This window comes from Varanus komodoensis, unplaced genomic scaffold (assembly GCF_004798865.1).
Source record: "Varanus komodoensis strain SLA01 unplaced genomic scaffold, ASM479886v1 scaffold49, whole genome shotgun sequence".
NCBI lineage: Eukaryota > Metazoa > Chordata > Lepidosauria > Squamata > Varanidae > Varanus > Varanus komodoensis.
This window is the reverse complement of record NW_025336072.1, coordinates 2,115,807-2,135,789: the sequence shown is the minus strand read 5'-3', so window position 1 is coordinate 2,135,789 and position 19,983 is coordinate 2,115,807. Positions and strand designations below refer to the sequence as shown.

Below are 19,983 nucleotides of genomic sequence, written 5' to 3'. Positions count from 1 at the left end.
CCTGTGAGGGGATGTCACATGGAGATGGGTAGAGACCTGTTCTCCCCTGCAGAGGAAGGCAGGACATGCTCCAATGGAGCAAAGCTCAGGGAGCCAAGGTTCCGTTTGGATGCCAGGAAGCACTTCCTGACAGTCAGGACCCCGAGGGTGTGGAATGGGCTTCCACGAGAGGTCATTGAGGCCCCATCGGTGCGGGTGTTCAAGGACAGGCTGGACGTCCACATGGTGGGCATGTCGTGAGCGGAGCCAGCTGGTACCGGAGGTCAGACTAGATGGCCCAGGAGGCCCCTTCTGACTCGCTCGGTTTCTATGTTTCTATGTTTCTAAAAGGATCAGGCGCACTTGCTGAAATAGGCAGACTGGTCTACTAAAGTACCCTTATCTAATTTGGGTGTCTCTCCCTTTTCCCCTCTAGTGCCATGTACCACTGTGTATCCCATTCTGTAGAGTCCCCACACCTCTGTCCTGGTTTGCATGATGGGGAATAAGCCAGAGTGGCTTGTTAACCAACCAGGTGCTGGGAATGAAAGCGTCAGTTATTCTTGGCAGGCTTTCCATGGCCAGGATAGCACCAACTCTTCGGATGAGAATGGTGAGCCTGGGAAATGAGGCTTGTGGACATAGTGAGGCAGAAGAGCTTATCTCAAGGCCGCCATCTCCAAGTGTTCAGACGGACCCTGGAAACTGACAGGGTTTGAAAGTGCTAGAAAGGAACATGGGAGAGGAACCAAAGCAGCCTGGTCCAATACTTGATCCCATGATACAGTGCTGGTACAGAATGGCTAGCCAACTAGATGGCCTGCATAGATCTAGGAGGCTTGCCCATCTTCAGACGGGGTGAGGCCCAGGGTCACTGAAAAGGAGGGTTCTTGGAAATACTTTCTAGTTTGGGGTCAGTGAAACAATCTTTGCATGCTTAAAGACTCTTTCTTAGTTGGATTTTAGTTTGCTGGCTGTACGTTGGAAATAAAGTATTTTTTGCCAAAGAAGCTTGTGTTGTCTAAAGAAAGAAGGTGGCACCAGGGGGTTAGCATATAACTATCCTCAGTAGCAAATTTAGCCATGGTGGCTTTATTGTTGTGCATAACAAGCTACCCAGAACACTTAACTGTGCATTTGGGGGGTTCTGTTACTTATGGCAACAAGTCACCCTGACTAGGTTTGCATGACATGACAAGCTGTGCTGCAGAAAGTAATAGTGCTTAGTTCCCTGACATGCAACTGGCAGGCATAGTGGGGGGAACTATGACTTAATTTCATAAGCACAAGCATGTTTACCTAGCCTGCAATGTTGAAACAGAATAATTTCAATTTTTAATTTACTGCCATTATTGAATATTTATCAAAAGCACTGTGTCAGTTCTGATTTTTGATCCATGCTAAATTCTTTTATTCACATCAAAATACTTTAAATTCTTAAAAAAATATATTCTCAGCCATCTCTTTTCTCATTTGTAAAGTTGGTGCATTGCTGTTTGCTGTGCTGGTTCTTGCTGCAGTTATTTGATATTTTTGCCTCTGCTCAGATTACAAACTTTTCTCATTCAAGTATATCAATTAATTTTTAAGCCAAATTTATCTAATTTATATTGACCTGTCCCATGAGATTTTCTTTTAATGTGAATGCTATGGCAAGTGACTCATGTTGTTAAGTAGAACTAATTCTTATATGTTATCTATCATTTGAAAACTAGAAAATGACAGATGGAGAGATCTCAGCAGGAAATGTCCCCTTCAGATCGAGCAGCCAAGCACCACCATTTGGGACTGCTTGCCAGACAAAGGCGAAGAAAGCTCCATATGGCAGAGAGAGACAGCTAGCACATGCTCAGTGACCAACTTGATCAAAGACCTCAGTCTCAGTGACCGTAATGGTAACCCCTCAGCACCACCCAGCAAACGCCAGTGCAGGTCACTCTCTTTTTCTGATGAGATGTCTAGCTGCAGGGCTTCATGGAGGCCCATAGGATCAAAGGTCTGGACTCCTGTAGAAAAGAGACGGTGTTATAGTGGGGGAAGTGTGCAGCGTTACTCCAATGGATTCACAACCATGCAGAGGAGTTCAAGCTTTAGCCTTCCTTCCAGGTCAAATACATTTTCCTCTTCATATGACCAGTTTGGATCTAGCAACCGATTTGGATGTCAGCCATGCCAAGGAATGCAAAGCTCAGCCACTTACGGACAGACAAGTGATATCTGGGGCAATGATCACAGTTCTGTTGAGGGTGGCAGGGTTGACATCCAGCGATCACTCTCATGCTCCCATGATCAGATTTCCTTTTCAGAATATTGTCTACCCTCAGCAAACAGCACACCCACCTCAACACCAGAGCTGACAAGGCGCTCCAGTGGGCTTTCCCGAAGCCGCTCCCAACCATGTGTCCTTAATGACAAAAAAGTTGGAATTAAACGACGGCGGCCTGAGGAGGTAAAGGAACAGAGACCTTCACTGGACCTTGTCAAGATGACTCAGGTAAGAGTTACATTGCTGAGGAATGATGGTGCAAGGCCAGACACACAGCAACATATGAGGTATTTATTTATATATAGACTTGTACAATAGTTGAAGCATTTATTGATAATTAATAAAATGACAAAGTCGAGTTATTCCCTTACCTGCTGGAATTCTATATTTTATTTCAGTGGAAAAGAGATCACTGAAGTGGTTCTTTTTGTAGGCTGAAGAAGAATTCAGTACTGTCTGTGCTCTGTGTAGACATTAAATGAATGTTTGCTGTCCAGAAGGTCTGACCTCTGAAATGTTCTCTCCCACCCCAATACATAACAATCAAAAAATGTAGAGGCCAGTCCTTTGGTCCGATAGACATCAACCAAAAGACTCCCAGATCCTTTGAAAACAGATTGAAAAGAAAATCTCTGACCTCAGAGCTGGGGATGCACATTGTAATTCTCCTTCACCCCTTTCTGCAGCTGGCATGGAAAGAACCATATTGGCTGCTTCTCAAAGGTTGTAAAATTGACCTTGGAGAGGAGTAAAGGGGGATCAGAGAGATTGGCCTTGGAGAGGAAGAAATATATACTGGGACCACCAAGATACAAGGTGTCCTGACAGTAGTTCAGTGTTCTTTCTCCCCCCCCCCCAAAGAGCCTCATCTAGACAGCTGAAAACATCTATCTAGCTAAACTGCAGAATGAGGGGTGTGGTTAGGCAGAGATTGCCTCCACTGCTCCCCCCAAGCTGTACTAGATGCTCCTAGTTCAGTGGTTTACAAGTATTGAGTGAACAATCATAGAAGCACTTCCTTAATCATTTCATAAAGTCAGCATTATTTAAATGAAACTTTTTTCTACTGATCAGCAGAATGTGCTCCAGTTAGCAATTTTTAAGCACATGCTGTGAAAAGTGATGGAAACCTCAAGGGGACTTAATGTTCACCTAATTTCTTTTTGAATTCTCAGAAACAGAGTTTGCTGGTTATAAGCAGCGACTTCAGATACAGTCTTGGCTCCTGTAGTTTTCCACTTCACTATCACAGTGCAAAACAGGAGGCAAAACTTTAATCTTCAGTGTGAGTAGATAAGAGATCTGAAGTGTATATCAGCCCATAAATTCATAACTGTTAGAACCCATTTGCCAGATAAGTGGCCTTTAAGAATGTAGAATGCATAGCCCAGCTGCAGGAGCCTCTTCAAAGTACATCCCAAGCAAGCTATATGTTTTATCTAGTAACCAAAGTTTCATGTTTCAGCATTTCAGTGTCAGTAATTTACAGTCATACATATGTTGATGGAATAATGATACCTTAGTGTGGGATAAAGATAAGTTACATTGTAAAGATATGATAGCTTCTTCCACCCTGCTCCCTTTCCTGGCATACTTTGTTTTAGTTTTATTGCTGTCTACTTCCTACTTTCCTTTTCCACTTTCCAATTAAACTTGCACTATAATACAGTTCTAAACATGGTTAACATTGGTTGTATGCACTTAAAATAGCTGTCTTCTTACTGTGCAATGCTGCCTTGAATTACGTTTAGACAAGGAATCCTTCTTAACAAATGATGCCACATGAAATGTGCATTATATTTTTCTTAACAGTAAATTTCCTTAAGAGATATGGCTGATAGAAAGCTTTCGTTGTCCATTACTTTCTTTTACATCCTTATAATATCTTTTGTCAGTGGAAACTAATTTCTTTTCCTTTTTAGGAGAACATGATACTTTACTGTTCTTTATGGTGCTATGGGTGATTGAATAAATTCATTTTCTTTTGTGTTTGAGGGAATATTTTTTCCTTCTCTAGAGAAGTTTAATAGATAAAAGGGTAAGGAAATAACATGCCTAGGTGACTTGAGGGGGAAAGACTGTGTTATACTGCTCTGCAGTCCCATTTTGAAAAAATGTGTGTCAGTGAAATTTAATATGCTAAGCTGTTTTTATTAGCTAATAAACTGGATAGGTAGAAAAACAACTTTATTATTCTTTATGAATCCCAAGCTGAAATTATACAGCTAGAATCACTGAAGGCATTTTCATTTTCCTGTACTTGTGGAAACAATTTTAAAGTATATAGTTACGCATGTTTGTATGCAGGTATATATAGGTTGTTTCATTTGCTTCAGGCTGGTATCCAAAGAGGTGGTAGAGGCTAGAAGAAAGAGGTTAAAAGGTGCCGCTGAATAAAACAAACCTCTGTGGTTGGTTTAGTTTTTTCACCAGTAGAGCTTCAGGTACATCAAACAGACATTAAAGCAGGAACACAGGGGAATTATAATTACATACACCTGACTTACGTATGGGTGATTTTGCAGAGTATTTATGGAACAGAAAAAAAACACGTACATTATAAGATAATGGTAAAAACAGGAAAGTGATAATCTTGAACTGCTATCACATTTACCTCTATGGAAATGAGCATATTAATGAACTAAAAGTTATGGGTTTGATCAAGACCAAGTTAGCTGAAATTGGCCCCTTTGATTTCAGCGGGAACCTAAAGAACCTATCCAGGATATATCCCAACTGATTCAACCTCTCAGAATCCATGATCATTAAATGGGGTTTCTGTGGTAAGATCTGTTGAATGGAGGTTGTGAACAATCCACTACTTTGTGGCTTTTCTGTGATGCATTATTTGGGATTACTTGTATGAGTTAACTTTCACAAGTGCAAATATGAGCTGTCAACTTGGGTCCTAAATAAAGCATCAAGCTGGTCTTAAGTTTACTACTTTGCTTTGCCAATCTCCATAGCTACAATATAGTTCAGCAACTATGGGCTAAGTCACACATTGTGTTTTCCGTTAGATCAAAATTAGATCACACATCTCTTGGTGGACATGTGGGATCTTGTTTCAAATAAATACTGCATCTGGAATCTGTACATTTGATCAGGGTCATGAGGGGAAATGTATTTAAACCTTTTCCCAGAAGCCAGTGCTTCTGATCAAAATTTTCATTCTTTTACTGCATCCACAGCCTTTTGCAGGTGTATTTTTTGTTAACAAAGACACAAGCATATCACACATCTTGTCTACTGTGATAAGGGCTGGATAATGTAAAGGTTTCCCCTTGACATTAAGCCCAGTCATGCCTGACTCTAGGGGGCGGTGCTCATCTCCGTTTCCTAGCTGAGGGAGCCAGAGTTTGTCCGCAGACAATTTCCATGGTCATGTGGCCAGCATGACTAAACATCGAAGTGCACGGAACACTGTTACCTGCCTACCGAAGTGGTACCTTTTTATCTACTTGCATTTGCATGCTTTCGAACTGCAAGGTTGGCAGGAGCTGGGACGGAGCAACGGGAACTCACCCTGTTGTGCAGATTCGAACTGGCAACCTTTTGATCAACCAGCACAGCGGTTTAAACCACTGCAGCACCTGCATCCCCAAGGGCTGGATAGGGCAAAACAAATTAAATCTTTTTCCATTCAAGACTGAAATACTGTGATGCCCATCTTTGGTGGGTTACACGTCCTCTAAAAGATTAAGTTAGCAGCTTGCACAAGCTCCTTGACGAGGCACTCCACTGAATGTGGTGAGGGAAATCTTATTCCAACTTTGGTCAGCATGCCAGCCATTTTCCTTCTGAATGAAATCAGAACTTGTCATTGTCATTCATGCTATAGTGATCTCCAGATTAGACTAGAATAATGCTGTCTGCCTTGAAAAGCATTGAGAAAATCAGCTGAAGCAAAATCTCACTGCCTGTTTATTAACAAGGGTTAGGCATCAAGAACATACTCTATACATTTTATTTTATTTCACCTGGTTGACATGCTATTTCTTGGCTCAATTGAAGGTGTTAATTTCGGCCTTTAAAGTCAGTAGTAGTAGTAGTAGTAGTTAGTACTTAGGGATCTGAGTACTCAACTGCTTACCTTATGATGGACAATTATTTGAAAGAGGGCCTTTTCTGCAGTGGCTGCCCTTTTGCTGAATGCTTTTTCCGATGAAAACTGCCAGAGCCTGGGATTGTGCCCTTGTAAGAGTCTGGTAAAAGCATGGCTATTCGGGGAAGCATTTGGCTGAATGTTCCGGCTTGTCAATGCAATACTGTTGTATTTTATAGTCGTGTTTTATGATAGCTTTGTTATAATTTGATAATGACATTTATGTTAATTTGAGGCTGTTTTCTTTGTAAGATGCCTGACATAAGTAGTGAAAAAGTCAGTATATACATTTAAAAATGGAAATAGTACACTCTAGCTTTCTATTGACAGGAATCCTGAAGAAAAGAACACCCTTTCAGACATTTGAAATCCAATTTCTTTAATTACCTTTGACTTAACTGCTTCCTTGTAATTAGCTCAGTGTCTTTGTTTTTATTGAACTAGATAATTCCCAAATTACATCTTTGCCCCTTAGTAATACTTCTTAGATCCTTGTTCATCTGAATCCCAAATACGTAGATGTTATTCCCACTTTATCCTGAAAAGTGGCAAGACAGGGAAAACAAAACTGTGTGCCATGCTAAGAAGTGGGTACACATGAAATCCAAATTTGAAGTGCTATTTTTACCCCAAGTACGCTTTGTGTTTCGAGGTGCCCCCAAATGTGAGAGTCCCGTTAAACAGCACAATATGTTCTGCTGTACAGCAAGGTTCCTGCTGTGTGAGACAATACAAAATCTTCTCTACCACATCATTGTGATTGAACAGCTCTTCTTGTGCGGGTCCTTGTGTGATTCCACCATCTGGATGGAAGAACTACATAAATTAACCCCAAATGGTGGATCAGAGTCCTACAGAGCCCAACATGATAGAATAGAAGAAGGATGCATTCAGGCAAAACAGACTTCCATGTAATTGTAATTATGATCATCTTTTTCATCAGATGAAGCTGCTTTTAATGAAATGCAAAAGAGTCACATTCTTCTAATTTATACTGAAAGCTGTTTTGGTAATGCTTTGTCTTAAAATTACGTTAGGGAGAACCAGAAAATAGTTTTCATTCAAGGATGAACTAATAGCAATTTGAATTATAAAAAAGATATGGCTAAGAGTAGTTATGACTGAGATGGGAATAGATTGGTGGGGAAAGTAATCAAAAGCAATAGTTTACCTTTTCATAAAAATGCTAAAATTAAATGACATCTGATTAATTTTATCCACAGCAAGATTAGTAATGTGTTTTTTCATATTGTGCACCGATTGCCAAAGGATATAAAATGGCTTCTGCCTGAACCAAAATGAAATTTGAGAGATAGTATCATATCTTGGTAAATTAGCAAATGCACATATCTAATCTGAGTTGTGCCATAAATAACTAGATGGCACAATCTTTCAGCCTGCCCTGCTCCTGTGTTATGGAGATGAGGACTGCCTAATACCTATCTTGTATGGTTGGATAGGGATTACAAAAACAATACTGGACTGGATGGAAGACATGCCATCCGTTGACGGAAAGGGTCCATTCATAGAAAGTGCTTCCATCCAATGTTTTGGGAACCCCTCTCCATTCAGCAGGGTCTGTTGACCTTCTGTGCAGCATTTTCAGGGAGCTGCAGGTGCTACTCTATGGAGGGGGAAGTTCACTTCCACCAACCCAGTTGTACATTTATTTATATATTTTATCTCTATACTGTCCCCTAGCCAGAAAGGCTGTCTGGGTGGTTTACAAAGTTAAAACGTATAAGCAAATATAAAAATAAAAATACCAAAATAAATCAGTATCAACAGTCAATAAACGACAATAATAAAAACAACCCCAAGACAACTAATCAAATGGGTATTCAGGTACAGCAGCTGTATTTAATAAAACCCTGTTAAAACTACAACTTTAACTATTAACATGCCTGACATATAAAAAGGGGTTTACCTGGCACTGAAAGGAAAGAAGAGTAGGTGCCAGGCATATCTTTCTGGGGAGCTTATTTCAAAGATGGGGTGCCGCAGTCAAGAAGGCCCTTCTCCTAGTTATCATACCCCTTACTTCCCTGGAGGGAGGGCTCCTTGAGAAGGACTCCAGAGGATGACTGGATAGATGCATTTGGGAAAAGTCATTACTTCAGATAACCTGGCCCCAAACTGTTTAGGGCTTTAAATGTTAGTACATACACTTTAGATTGGACCTGGGCTTCAACTGGTAGCCAGTGTAGCTGAAAGAGGATTGGTGTGATGCGATCTCATGAGCCAGTCCCCATCAACAGCCATGCTGCCTTATTTTGAATCCGCTGAAGTTTTGGACCATATTCAAAGGCAGCCCCACATAGAGTACATTACAGTAATCCAAACAAGAGGTTACCAGAGCATGGATAATTGTGGCTAGGTTCTGTCTGTCCACGTAGGGTTGAAGTTGGAAATCAGCCTAAGCTGATAGAAAGTGCTAGAACCTTATCCTCTAGGGGCAGTTGAAAAACTCCCAACTGGACAGATGATCCCTCCACCTTCATCTTGTCTGGATTGAGTGTTGATTTATTGGATCTCATCCAGTCTGTTACTGAGCTCAGAAGCTGAATCAGGATGTCCACTGCCACAGCAGGGTTTGATGAAAAGGAGAAGTAGAGCTGAGTGTCACCTTCACATTGATGGCATTTCAGCCCATACATCTGGATTACTTTTCCCAGCATTTTCATGTACATGTTAAATATCATTTGTGGGGGCGGGGTTAGAATAGAGCCCTCTGGAACTCCATGGCAAAGCTGCCATAGCACAAAGCAGTAGTTCCCCAGCACCTACTTCTCGAATTGGTCATTCAGGTAGGAGCAGAACCATCATAATGCAGTATTTCCTACCTCTAATCCAACCTGCCTAGCCAGAAGGATACCATGGTTGATGTTATCAAAAACCACTGAGAGGTCCAAAGGAATCAGCTGGGTTGCACTTCCCTTGTCTCTTTCCTGGCAAAGGTCAACACACAGGGTGACCAAGACAGTTTCTGTTCCAAAACCAGTTTTAAAGCCTGATTGAAATGGATCTAGATAGCCCATTTCATCCAAGAGTTTTTGGAGCTGTTTGGCTACCACCCACTCACATACCTTGCCCAGAAAGGGAATATTAGCCACATGCCTATAGTTATTCACATCTTCTGAGTCCAGGTTAGATTCCTTTCGGAGTGGCATAATCACAGCCTCCTTTAAAAAGGCTGGCACCACTCCCTCTTTCAAGGAGGCATTTACAGCCTTCTGGGTGCAGGTGCAAATATCTTCCTTAGGTGTAACAAAAAACCATGATGGGCAAGGGTCAGGCATACAAGTGGAAGGCCAAACTTCACCAAGCACCTTGTCCATATCCTCAGGTCTCAATAACTGAAGCTCATCCAGAAAAAATTTGCCAGATGGTGTTCTGGATGCCTCTGTTAATGAAACTGTGTTAAATGTGGTGTCCAATTCATGGGGAAGCCAAGTGATTTTATTTCCAAAGTGCTTTGCATATTCATCACAGTAAGCTATCAAGGATTCACCAGTTCCCTTTCCTGGCCCAGATGATAAAAGGCCACCAGTCATACATGCATAAATCTGGATCCAATCCTGCGTGTACGTGTGCTCAAAATACAGTACTATGTAAGATCTAAGTATTGTTATATTTAGGGAGATACAGATACCTGCTGATATTATCATGGTTGTCAGGCTAGCGGGATCACATAGTTGACTGTTGGAAGTTTGTCACAACCCACACCGCTAGGTATTTCATTGTTCAGGCCAATGTTTGAGACTGGGTACTTGGCTGGATAACCTATTGCTTTTCCTCTGTAAGCTCTATTCTTTCATTCAGGCCCATGCCTCCTTCTGTGTAGCACTCATCTTTAAAAATGATCCAGTATACAGATGTTGTTTAAAAAAATCAAATAGGTTTATGCCATCTGATAATAATTTTTATCATTTTTAATAATGCTCCAACATTAACAGGGACGATTGCTATATAAATCTGAATTATAGTGCAAGAACTTTAGAAACATGTTTATGTACTGAAAGATCACACGCCAATGAATTGGGATTTTTATAAGCATTCTAGTAGCAGCACAATGAAGCCATTTACAATTTCTGGTGAAAAGTAGAATGTCGCCTGCGGCAGTGGACTCATTTAGGAGACTAGAGCTCTTGTTCTCTATTCTTCCTTGGATTTTTCTGTGTGTCCAGAGGAGAATTGCTCAGCTTTTTCTTCTGCTCAAAGGGTTGCTGTGAGCCTGTTAGTGTTTATAATGATCAATGAGATTCCTAGAAAGTAGATGTTTTATAAAATAATGCAAACAAGTTATCAAAGACAACAGCACTGCTACTTAAAGGAGTCCAGCACATTGTGCAGGCAGGGCACCCTCCCCCATGTAGCCCTCACTTCTGTGGTCATGCCTCCACTTCAGAAAGGAAACCTCTGTGTATGCCTCTACGTTTAACCAATTCATGATTAGTCATACAGAGGAGTTTCCTTTCTGGACTGTGGGTATGACCACAGAAGCACAGCTGCATAGACGGCGGGTGCTGCTCCTGCTCAGCATGCTGCACTCCTTTAACGTGTTTTCAGATGCTCTGGTCTTCTGAGAATACAGCATGTTACAGAGCTTATTTATTGATCATGCCTAGTAATATTGTGCAAGTTACTGTATTTGTATCTCAGTCTCACATATATGTATACATAAATAATGTATATGAAATTGCAAAACAGGGAAGAGAACTGCAAACAATAAATGTGTTAAAACTCAAGTATTCTTCAGCCCCCCAACCTGCTTCCTTCCAGATGTGTTGGACTACAACTCCCATTAGCCATCCACAGCTGTGTTTGCTGGGGTATAGTCCTGCACATCAGGAAGATGCCAGGTTGGGGAAGATAAGCGTGCTTGAGATTTAAACTGTTTAAATTTTATTGTTTTTGTTTACATAAACCATCTAGAAAGTTTCAGCTGTTGGGTGGCATTGATAGAGTAATAAATGAATTAATACTTGCATGTGTAAAGGATATTCTTGTGCACAAAGGATTTGGGCTAAAGAGTGCATAACCCTAATCCTACTGATTCCAGTAGCACTACTGATTCCATACTGAATATGGAATCAGGATTTTTCCATATTTGTTGTCTAATACTTCTTACTGACTTACTTCAACCAAAGAAAGACAGACATCAAAAACAGCTGCTGAGAGTAGATCCTTTTCAGCCCTCTTCTGTTTGCTGTGTTTCTGTTGGCTATCAACACGTTAGCTGTTCTACAAAATCTGTTTTCATGAAGTCATGGCTATTGCAAACTCTGCAGGTTTTATCTCAAAATAATAAAAATAATGGGTTTATCTTTGAAAATGCCAGCAAAGCAATTCTTTAGAGACTAGGTGCAAGTTTGGGCAGTTTAACCTGTGATAATTTAGCAGTTGAGGCATAAGAGAGAATATGAATTAAGGTAGTATTGGAAGGTGAGAAGCTTGTTTTCTGACACAAAATCGAGATTAATTGTAAGAGGAAATATTTTATCAGAAATGAATTGCTTCCATTCATTTTTAAACTGTAGAACACAAAATGAGTACTCTTGCACAGTATAATCCTAAGCTTGTTTACTTTGAAGGGAGTCCAGTGAGACTTACCCTCTAGTAAGTGTGTTTAGGCTTTCATACAGGAATAACTGTAAAGCAAAGAATTCCTCCCTCAAAGAATCAAGGCCTAGTGTCCCTGGAAACATGGAGCCACAGCTTAGCTTTGACTGTAAGTTACTGTGGGATTTTTTTCAAGATACTGGCTTTACATCATGATAAGAGAAAAAGGTGCACTGTTCCAAAAACATAGTCCTTGTATTCAGGTTACCTGTTTTAAGCAGAAACAGATATATGGTGAACTTAAAATCTTTTGACGTGCTGTCAATCTCTTCCAGCAAATATCTGCAACCTTAAAAAACTAATATGTTATGAATGCCCTGACCTAGTATGATGCTGTAACCTTCCTGCTGTGTAAATGACGTGCACACAACACATCCTTTCTTCAGTGGACATGTTTTGTCATTTAGGGGAGGGCTAGAAAAGACAGAATAAAAAGAGGTATCCTAGACTAAGTAGTATGGGACATAGTTTAAGACCCAGGAGGCATGCTCACAATTAAGTAGCGCACACTTATTATCTGTGCCTTGGAGGAAAAGTACTCGTACATATCTGGGATGGTGTAAATTGGTGACCTGCAACAGCAGGGGGTTGAACCAAATGGCCTTCTTGGGTCCTTCCAGTTCTACTATTCTACGATTCTATGATTATCTCTCACTGGACCACCTTACTAGTATGTTAACATTTCAGTGTGTGTTGCTGTGACAAACTGCTGTGACTAATTCCCAAGCTGCATCAAGAATGTCTTCATGTTTGGGTGCATATGTCCTTTTTCAGGCCAGCGTTATATAGTGTTATGTATAGCATATAGCATTATCAGGCTATATAGAGGTGGAATACTGGTAGAAAGTTCTTACAAGTTCTCTGGGTGATCAAAATATTCAAAAGGGTCAAAATATTGATATAATATAAAATACGAGCATGCTGTTATGCACATTTAGACAGAAAACAGTACCCCATCTCCAATATTGCATAGCCATTGAGGTGGGTGTCACCTATGACATGACATTTTAAAGTAATTGTTCTGTTGCACATAGTAACTTCTGTTAAAACTGGTTCTACATGTAACTTGTCCATATTCAAATCTGGATCTTTCATAGTACTGTACACCACCATCGAATTCTGTGCATAAATGTGACTAAGAAAGTTTTAAGCAAGCAACCACGCATGCACGCATCCATCTGTGACCAGCACTCAGCAAGACATGTAGAAATGTGTCCCCTAAGGCATGCCCTGGCAATTGTTCATGTGTGTGGACTGGGAAGCAGAATGCAATTTTAAGGAAGATGTACTCATTCTATGCAGATTTTGATTTAAATGATTGCATTGCCTGTGGTATTTGTGCTGATTTTGCTTGGGATTTTGCTTTAATAGCAATCAGCATCAATGTTTGCTGACTCTCCATGTGGTCTGTGGATGTCAGACATGCTGTATTGACATACCTGAAATCCTAGTAATGCAATGTGGAGTACACAGACTTGGCTAAAATGAAGTTGCCATATCGCCTGTCCCCAACTGGGGAAGTAGTTTGCACGCAACAGTCTGGCCCTAATTGTATCTGCATGGCTCCAGGGGTCACACTCCTTTTTAGAATGCAACTGTGATTCTTCCATATGTATAGTAAGGTTTAGTTGGGTACTTGAATTTATTTTATATGGAGTTTGTTCAAGTGCCAAAGCATGGGTCTACATTAGCAATTGCTTGTTACATCATTGCCAGATACCTGAATCTCCATCTGAAAGTGCCCTTGTGCCTCTGGGCTTGTTCCTGTGTGAAAAACTAATTTGGATGTATCCAACTTTGACATGACTGTGTGCATGTCAGTTCTCTTCACAAGGCTATCCTATGAGCATGGCATATTATACAGCTGGCCCTTCATGCCATCACTGCTTTGAAAGGCATTTTGTCAGAAGCAGCTTGAGGGTGAATTGTGCAGTTATCTATGGGTTCTGTAGGAACCTCTCCTGCTGCCCCCTATGGAGAAAGAGAAAGGAAGGCTGCCATGTCCTTTGAACACTGAAATGCTTTCAGCTTAAAAATATGTGTGTGAGAAACCCTCTACCCAAGCAAGTTTAGGTATTCAAAACCTCCAGTGTCTATAACACTTCACTTTGGCATTTGAGGAACTGTAAGTGGGGTTTTGTATTTGTTTCTCTTTGTTCGTGCAATAGCAGAACAGCTGCTCATAGAGCTTCCTCCCCCCCCTTTTGTTTTTTAGCGCTGTTTTAATCCCTGACATCAATCAAACCACAACACTTAAAGGAGCACAAAAGCTCAATTTGTTCTAGTATTGCCCTTGACATGCTTTTCTTCCATTGGGGAGGCAGGGGGACATAATTGTAATGCAATATAATAGAATTGCGTTAATTTCTCCTAGTGATAGAGTGAAGAAAGAAGGTGAACTGTGGTGCTGAGCTTTTAAAGAGAGCTGTTAAGTATCTCAAACAACTTAATTTGGCTATCGACACAGTTTTGGCAGCTTGCACTGAAAAATCATGCAGCATTTCAGATCTGCCTCAAATCTCTATATGCTTTAGTTGCTCAGGTTCCATTGTCACTGCTGGCCAAATGAGGTGTGCTCCACTTTTGTGGGAAGCAGGATAATATCAAATAACTGCAGAAGTAGAAGCAGGGTTGTGTATTCTGTGAACAAAGCCAAAGCTATGGCTGGCAAAGCAGTTGGACCAGAGGATTAGGTTATTAGGGGAAAGCATACACAGGAGAGAAAGGAAAAATAAAATCCAAGCCTAAAATACTAAATGTTGTGACTGATGGGTTTACATATTCCTCTTCTGTTCCATGTTGCTTTATGTTCTTGATCAAGTAACTCAGAATCCACTTTCTTGAGATTTATCGTTTAACATGAAATTTGTATTGTTTCTAACAGCCTCACTGATGGTTGGATAATTGAGGGGGGCACTTTGATAAAACATAGGACATAAACAGAGGGTGCCAAAAAAAAGTGTATACACATTTTAAGAAAGGAAAAAACTGTCGCATGGTGATGCTAGCATTCATTTGATTAACTCCATCTTTTCAGCGAATATCATACTACACATTGCTACCATAAGTCAATTCACCTTCGAAAAGTAATACATAAATAACATCTCTTAAGAAGTGTATACATTTTTGCACCCCCTGTGTATAATAAATTGAAGAGTTAGTCACCAAAAGCAGGCACAATCAAGCAGAGAGGTTTTTGAAAGTATAAGGGATGGAAACCACATGTTGCGTATTCTTTGTAGTAGGCACCTATGAAAGGATCACATTTTTATCCTTTTGTAATGCATAATATCCTGGTTTCCTCTTATGGAAAAATCCTGAATGTGTGTGTTGATTGTGATGCTGTACTAGGAGAATGCATCAACTAAGAACAAATATCTTATATGAATACAAACTTGATCTGACCACATCGAAAGTGGGTGTTAATTGCCTCACTTTCACAAGAACTTAAAAATGCTGCCTTTGAAGGGGAGGTTCAGCAGCCTAAGACAAAAATAGAAAAATATATTCCTAGTACAATTTGAGCATATCGGTCTCAATGCAAGTAGTAATGTTTTATAAATTATATGACGCTTTCATTACATAGGAAACTCATGCAAGAATTTCAGATGTTAATATAGCAATATATTTATTTAACACTTATAAATTGGTACTATGGAATAAAATCACCATTCAGTATCGGGTGAGCTGTCTTGTAAATACATTTAAGTATGTCAATGCATTGGTCCATTTATCTCAGTCATGTTTAGAATCATTTATAAACAAGGAGCAAATCAGTGTTGGTGCTATCAAGAGGAAAAGCAAATATATATCATATGTGTTGTCCTAAAGTGGTACAATTGGGTGGGGGTAGTAGGCACAATTAATTTTATGTTAGGTTATGAAATACCCTTACAGCCAACTTTCGTACCATTGGGGTATTGAAAAAGGTACCGTTAAGCAAACATTAGGTGTTAGATAAGAATGCAGCAACTAAAATACTAATAGCCACCAAATGGAGAAATAATAAAGTAAAAAAGTTAAAAAGCTGATTATTGAAAGTATGTAGAATAGCAGAAGTAGTAGCATGAACAAAATATACATAAGGTGGTAAGGTTTTTTAAAAAAATATTTCAAGTTATTGGAAACCCTTTTAAAGTTTGCATTAGAAATAGAATTTTGAAATTGGTAAATATAAGGGAAATGAAGGAACTTTGAAATTTAGGATAGATGTATGGTATAAATAGGACTTAGTATTCACAACAACCCTTTAAGGGTTTCAGGCAGGTGACTGGCTCAAGGTTACCTGGTAAGCTTTGTGATGGAGCGGTGATTTGCGCATGGAGATCTTAGTTCAGGTCTGTTACTTTGGCTCTTTTGTGTTGCTGTTAAAACTGTGTCAGACTGCTGACTGAGGTTATCAACATTCCCAGCCTAGTTTTATACAAAAACATACTTAACAGGGAAAAACAAAAGGTGGCAAGCCTAATAGGGAGCTAGCTCTTTTGATGCGGTTTCCCTCTTATTCTTCATAAGTACTTGTTACCATATTTCAAATTTGGGTTTATACATAATTTTAATAGGATTCGTAGAAATATCAAATATCAAACATATCAAACATTAATCAATCAATAAATAGCCACCATAATACAAAATGCAGCCCTATATCAATTTCATGTGGGCTCTTGGCAAATGGGGAAAATGTTCACACAGAAAACCACATTAATGATTACATACTCTTATCATTGTGGTCATAATCTTGGTAGTATTGGAATATGAAGTTTGTGGGGTAGGCATCAAAAGAATTCCAGAAGGAAAGCAGCTCTGAAACATGTTGCTTTACTTGTCTTTTCCTGCTGCATCCATCAAGAGGGGTGTAGGGCAAGTTCCTCTAACACTACATGCTTTTCCCACAGCTTAAGGAGATAAGCCAGGGAGTCAAACATACCTTAACTGTAAAAGGGCATAGAACACAAATGACTAATAGTAATTTCAAACTCAAAGTAGAGCTAATCTATTCTGTAAAACAGAGTACATGGACTATGAGCGCCTATAGGTAGAAAAGCTAGCTCCAAGAGATCTAGATCTGATGCATAGAAGATGGAACTCAGTGACCATTGGCAGGCCCCAGATGTATATGTTTGCACCAGGCCTAACTTATATTTCTTTCATTTTTCCATCTAGGTACATTGTGGTCACAGATCACATAGCAGAAATTGCTTGAACAGGGTTTTTCCCCTTCTGTTATGGTGATAACTGAAATCTTCTCATTGTGATTGCCTCATACCGAAGAGACCTCTTCTCATTCGACACTTGAGCACTGCAGAGAGCAAAATAATCAGATATGCTGTTTGATTATAATTGGTGCTTGTAAATGGGCAGGTGTAGTTCTCTAGCAGGCAGCTGCTCTGCAGAGTCATAAATGTTTCTTCTTTATTTCTCAGGCTCCTTCAACAGACAAATGCACTGGGAAGATAATTTGTCAGTTGAATATATGGCTGCCTTTGTTTTCCTGTTAACATATTATAGGAACATATGGAAAGCAGAAATAAAAAGATCATGTTCTTTGTACTAAATAATGCTATGGCTTAATCATGAACAGATCAGGCATGGGATAAATGTTCTTAAATGAACAGTTTTCCCAATACGAAGGAAAAGGGGCAGGAGAGGTAAGCAAGGAATCTACTTATTAAACACTGATTTAAAGTTAGAATCACAGTTGAGAATATCTGTATTTTTCATTTTTAAAGGCAAACGCCACATATTTACAGTTGTCACAAGTACAGCATGAGGTTTCTGAATAGGCATGGTTGAGCCAGGCAGAAGGAAGACATGTGATGCCTTTCTTCACGAGCATGTTGAACAAGGAAGCCTGATCCTAACAGCAAGTTGGTCAGGGTTTTGGATGGGAAAGAAGATGAGAGATAGCAGGTGGATTGGCACTTTAAATGGGGAACTAGTAATATTTTGCACTACTTTTTCCATAAGAAATAGACTTTTTAAATATGCTTCCCAAGGAAACATATGTTTCTTTAAAATAATATATTCATTTCCGTAGATAATAATGTAAAGCTTTCTGTGCCTGTAAATAAATGAAAACTAATGCTCCATAATTCTAGGATCTGAACTAATATGCAAATTAACATGTGAATTAACAAACTCCAATGAAGAAATGGAATTTTGGAGAATACAAATAAATTTTATTTACCAAAAAATAAAAAAAAATCCCCATGCTTGAAAATAAACTTTTTGATAAAGTAGAAAATTAACAACAGTACTTCATACTTTCATAGTTTCCCAAAAGTATTGCTGAGTTTACATTTGGTCAGGATTAATTTGGTTCTATTATAATTAAAGCTATGGGGAAAGCAAAACTGTACATTTATCTAAAACAAGCAATCTGTAGCCTTCCTCTTCCAGGTCAGATACAAAGATAGTAATAGAAACAATGGCCAATGCATTGATTGGAAGTCATTCAATGGGCTTTTATTAGTTAATGGTAATACTGAAATGGTATTTAGGTTTCAGGCTAGAGTTCTAGGTTCTGTAAATTCAAATACCAGCAGGTTTTAGAAAATAATCTCTTGGTTTCCCTGAACACTTCATGCAAAATTGGCCTTTAAAACTTGCCTAATAGGTGAATCAGAAGCAAGTTTCAAGAAAGAAGCAGTGACAGAAGACAAAATGGTTAAGGGAAATCAAAGCAGAGAAGCAAAACTCCCCAACAATGTTCTTAGCAACAACAACATAGCAAGGAGGGCTAAAAACAACCATGTGTCAATGCAGAAAATGTGTTTGGTACCCGAATATCAACAGCTGCAATGTGGATCATGTAGCATTAACTGTTTGGCAAGAAACACTAGATGTAATCTGAAATGGCATGAAGTTAATTGTCATCAGCAGAGGTACAGCTGTAGGAGTTCAATTCAGATGATATGGGTAAATCCAGGATTGAACTGCCAACTTGTTGGAGCGCTTGCTTAATTGTTCAAAAAACAGGTTTCTGTCTTCCCAGTTCATATTCTGCATGTTCATCTCCAGCCCCATAAGATCGAAATGGATACCTTAACAATTGGAATGGGCAATGTCAAAGATGATTGACTAAGTTATTGACAGCAGCATCTTTTGTGTACAATGGGGCATAGAAACTGGCATATTCTAATACCTCCACATAGATTTTGAAGATTAAATAGCAAGCTCTGGAAATACCAGGAGATTTGTAGCCATGTTGGGTCTGCACAGGGAAACACAGTGACCCTGGTATACGTGACATGAGAGCCCACCATGACTTAACTTACTGGTGGAGGCTGTTGTGATTTGTCAAGAGCCTATCTTACTTGGCTTGTTATGTCATGTGAATTAAGGAGGCAGGACTTGTTTGAGAATTCAACAACCCTCAAATCAACTGTGGCTTGTTTTAGAGTTATTTGAAAGTTGCCTATCCTTCAAAAAGACTTACTGATGCACAGCATGACATGACAGCACTTAAAGATAAATTAAACCTTGGTGGGCTATTACTTCTTGCAAAACAGGTAACTGAGTAAACACAGACAGCCAATTACAGGTGTTTACTTGCAACAAGAACAATTTATGAGGTAAAACAGTTGTCTCATTCTGTCAATTACAGATAATTTAATCACACTTCTGTTCTTGTTCAAATATCTAAGGAGGCAGGAGAAAGTGGTATGATGTTAAAAAAAATCTTGTGAAGTAGTTGCATGTACCCAGTTTAAAAGGTAAAGGTTTCCCCTTGATGTTAAGTCCAGTCATGCCTGACTCTAGGGGGCGGTGCTCATCTCCGTTTCCCAGCCGAGGGAGCCAGCGTTTGTCCACAGACAGTCTCCATGGTCATGCGGCTGGCATGACCAAACACCAAAGTGCACGCAACGCTGTTACCTGCCCACTGAAGTGGTACCTTTTTATCTACTTGCATTTGCATGCTTTCGAACTGCAAGGTTGGCAGGAGCTGGGACGGAGCAACAGGAACTCACTCCATTGTGCAGGTTCGAACTGGCAACCTTTCAATCAACCA

The 19,983-nt window shown here is 39.7% G+C and overlaps 1 protein-coding gene across 13 annotated transcripts in view; it reads left to right on the top strand.

The window, feature by feature from the left end:
- Positions 1–19,983, top strand: part of FAM53B (family with sequence similarity 53 member B) — a 160,640-nt gene that overhangs the window by 72,819 nt on the left and 67,838 nt on the right. For all 13 annotated transcript variants that reach the window (XR_006416226.1, XR_006416227.1, XR_006416225.1 and 10 more), the window contains one exon: positions 1,695–2,473. Coding sequence is in view for 10 of the 13 variants with exons in the window: in XM_044445673.1 (XP_044301608.1) it covers positions 1,695–2,473 (779 nt within the window). In the remaining 3 variants the exon portion in view is untranslated. The remainder of the gene's footprint in view (positions 1–1,694; positions 2,474–19,983) is intronic.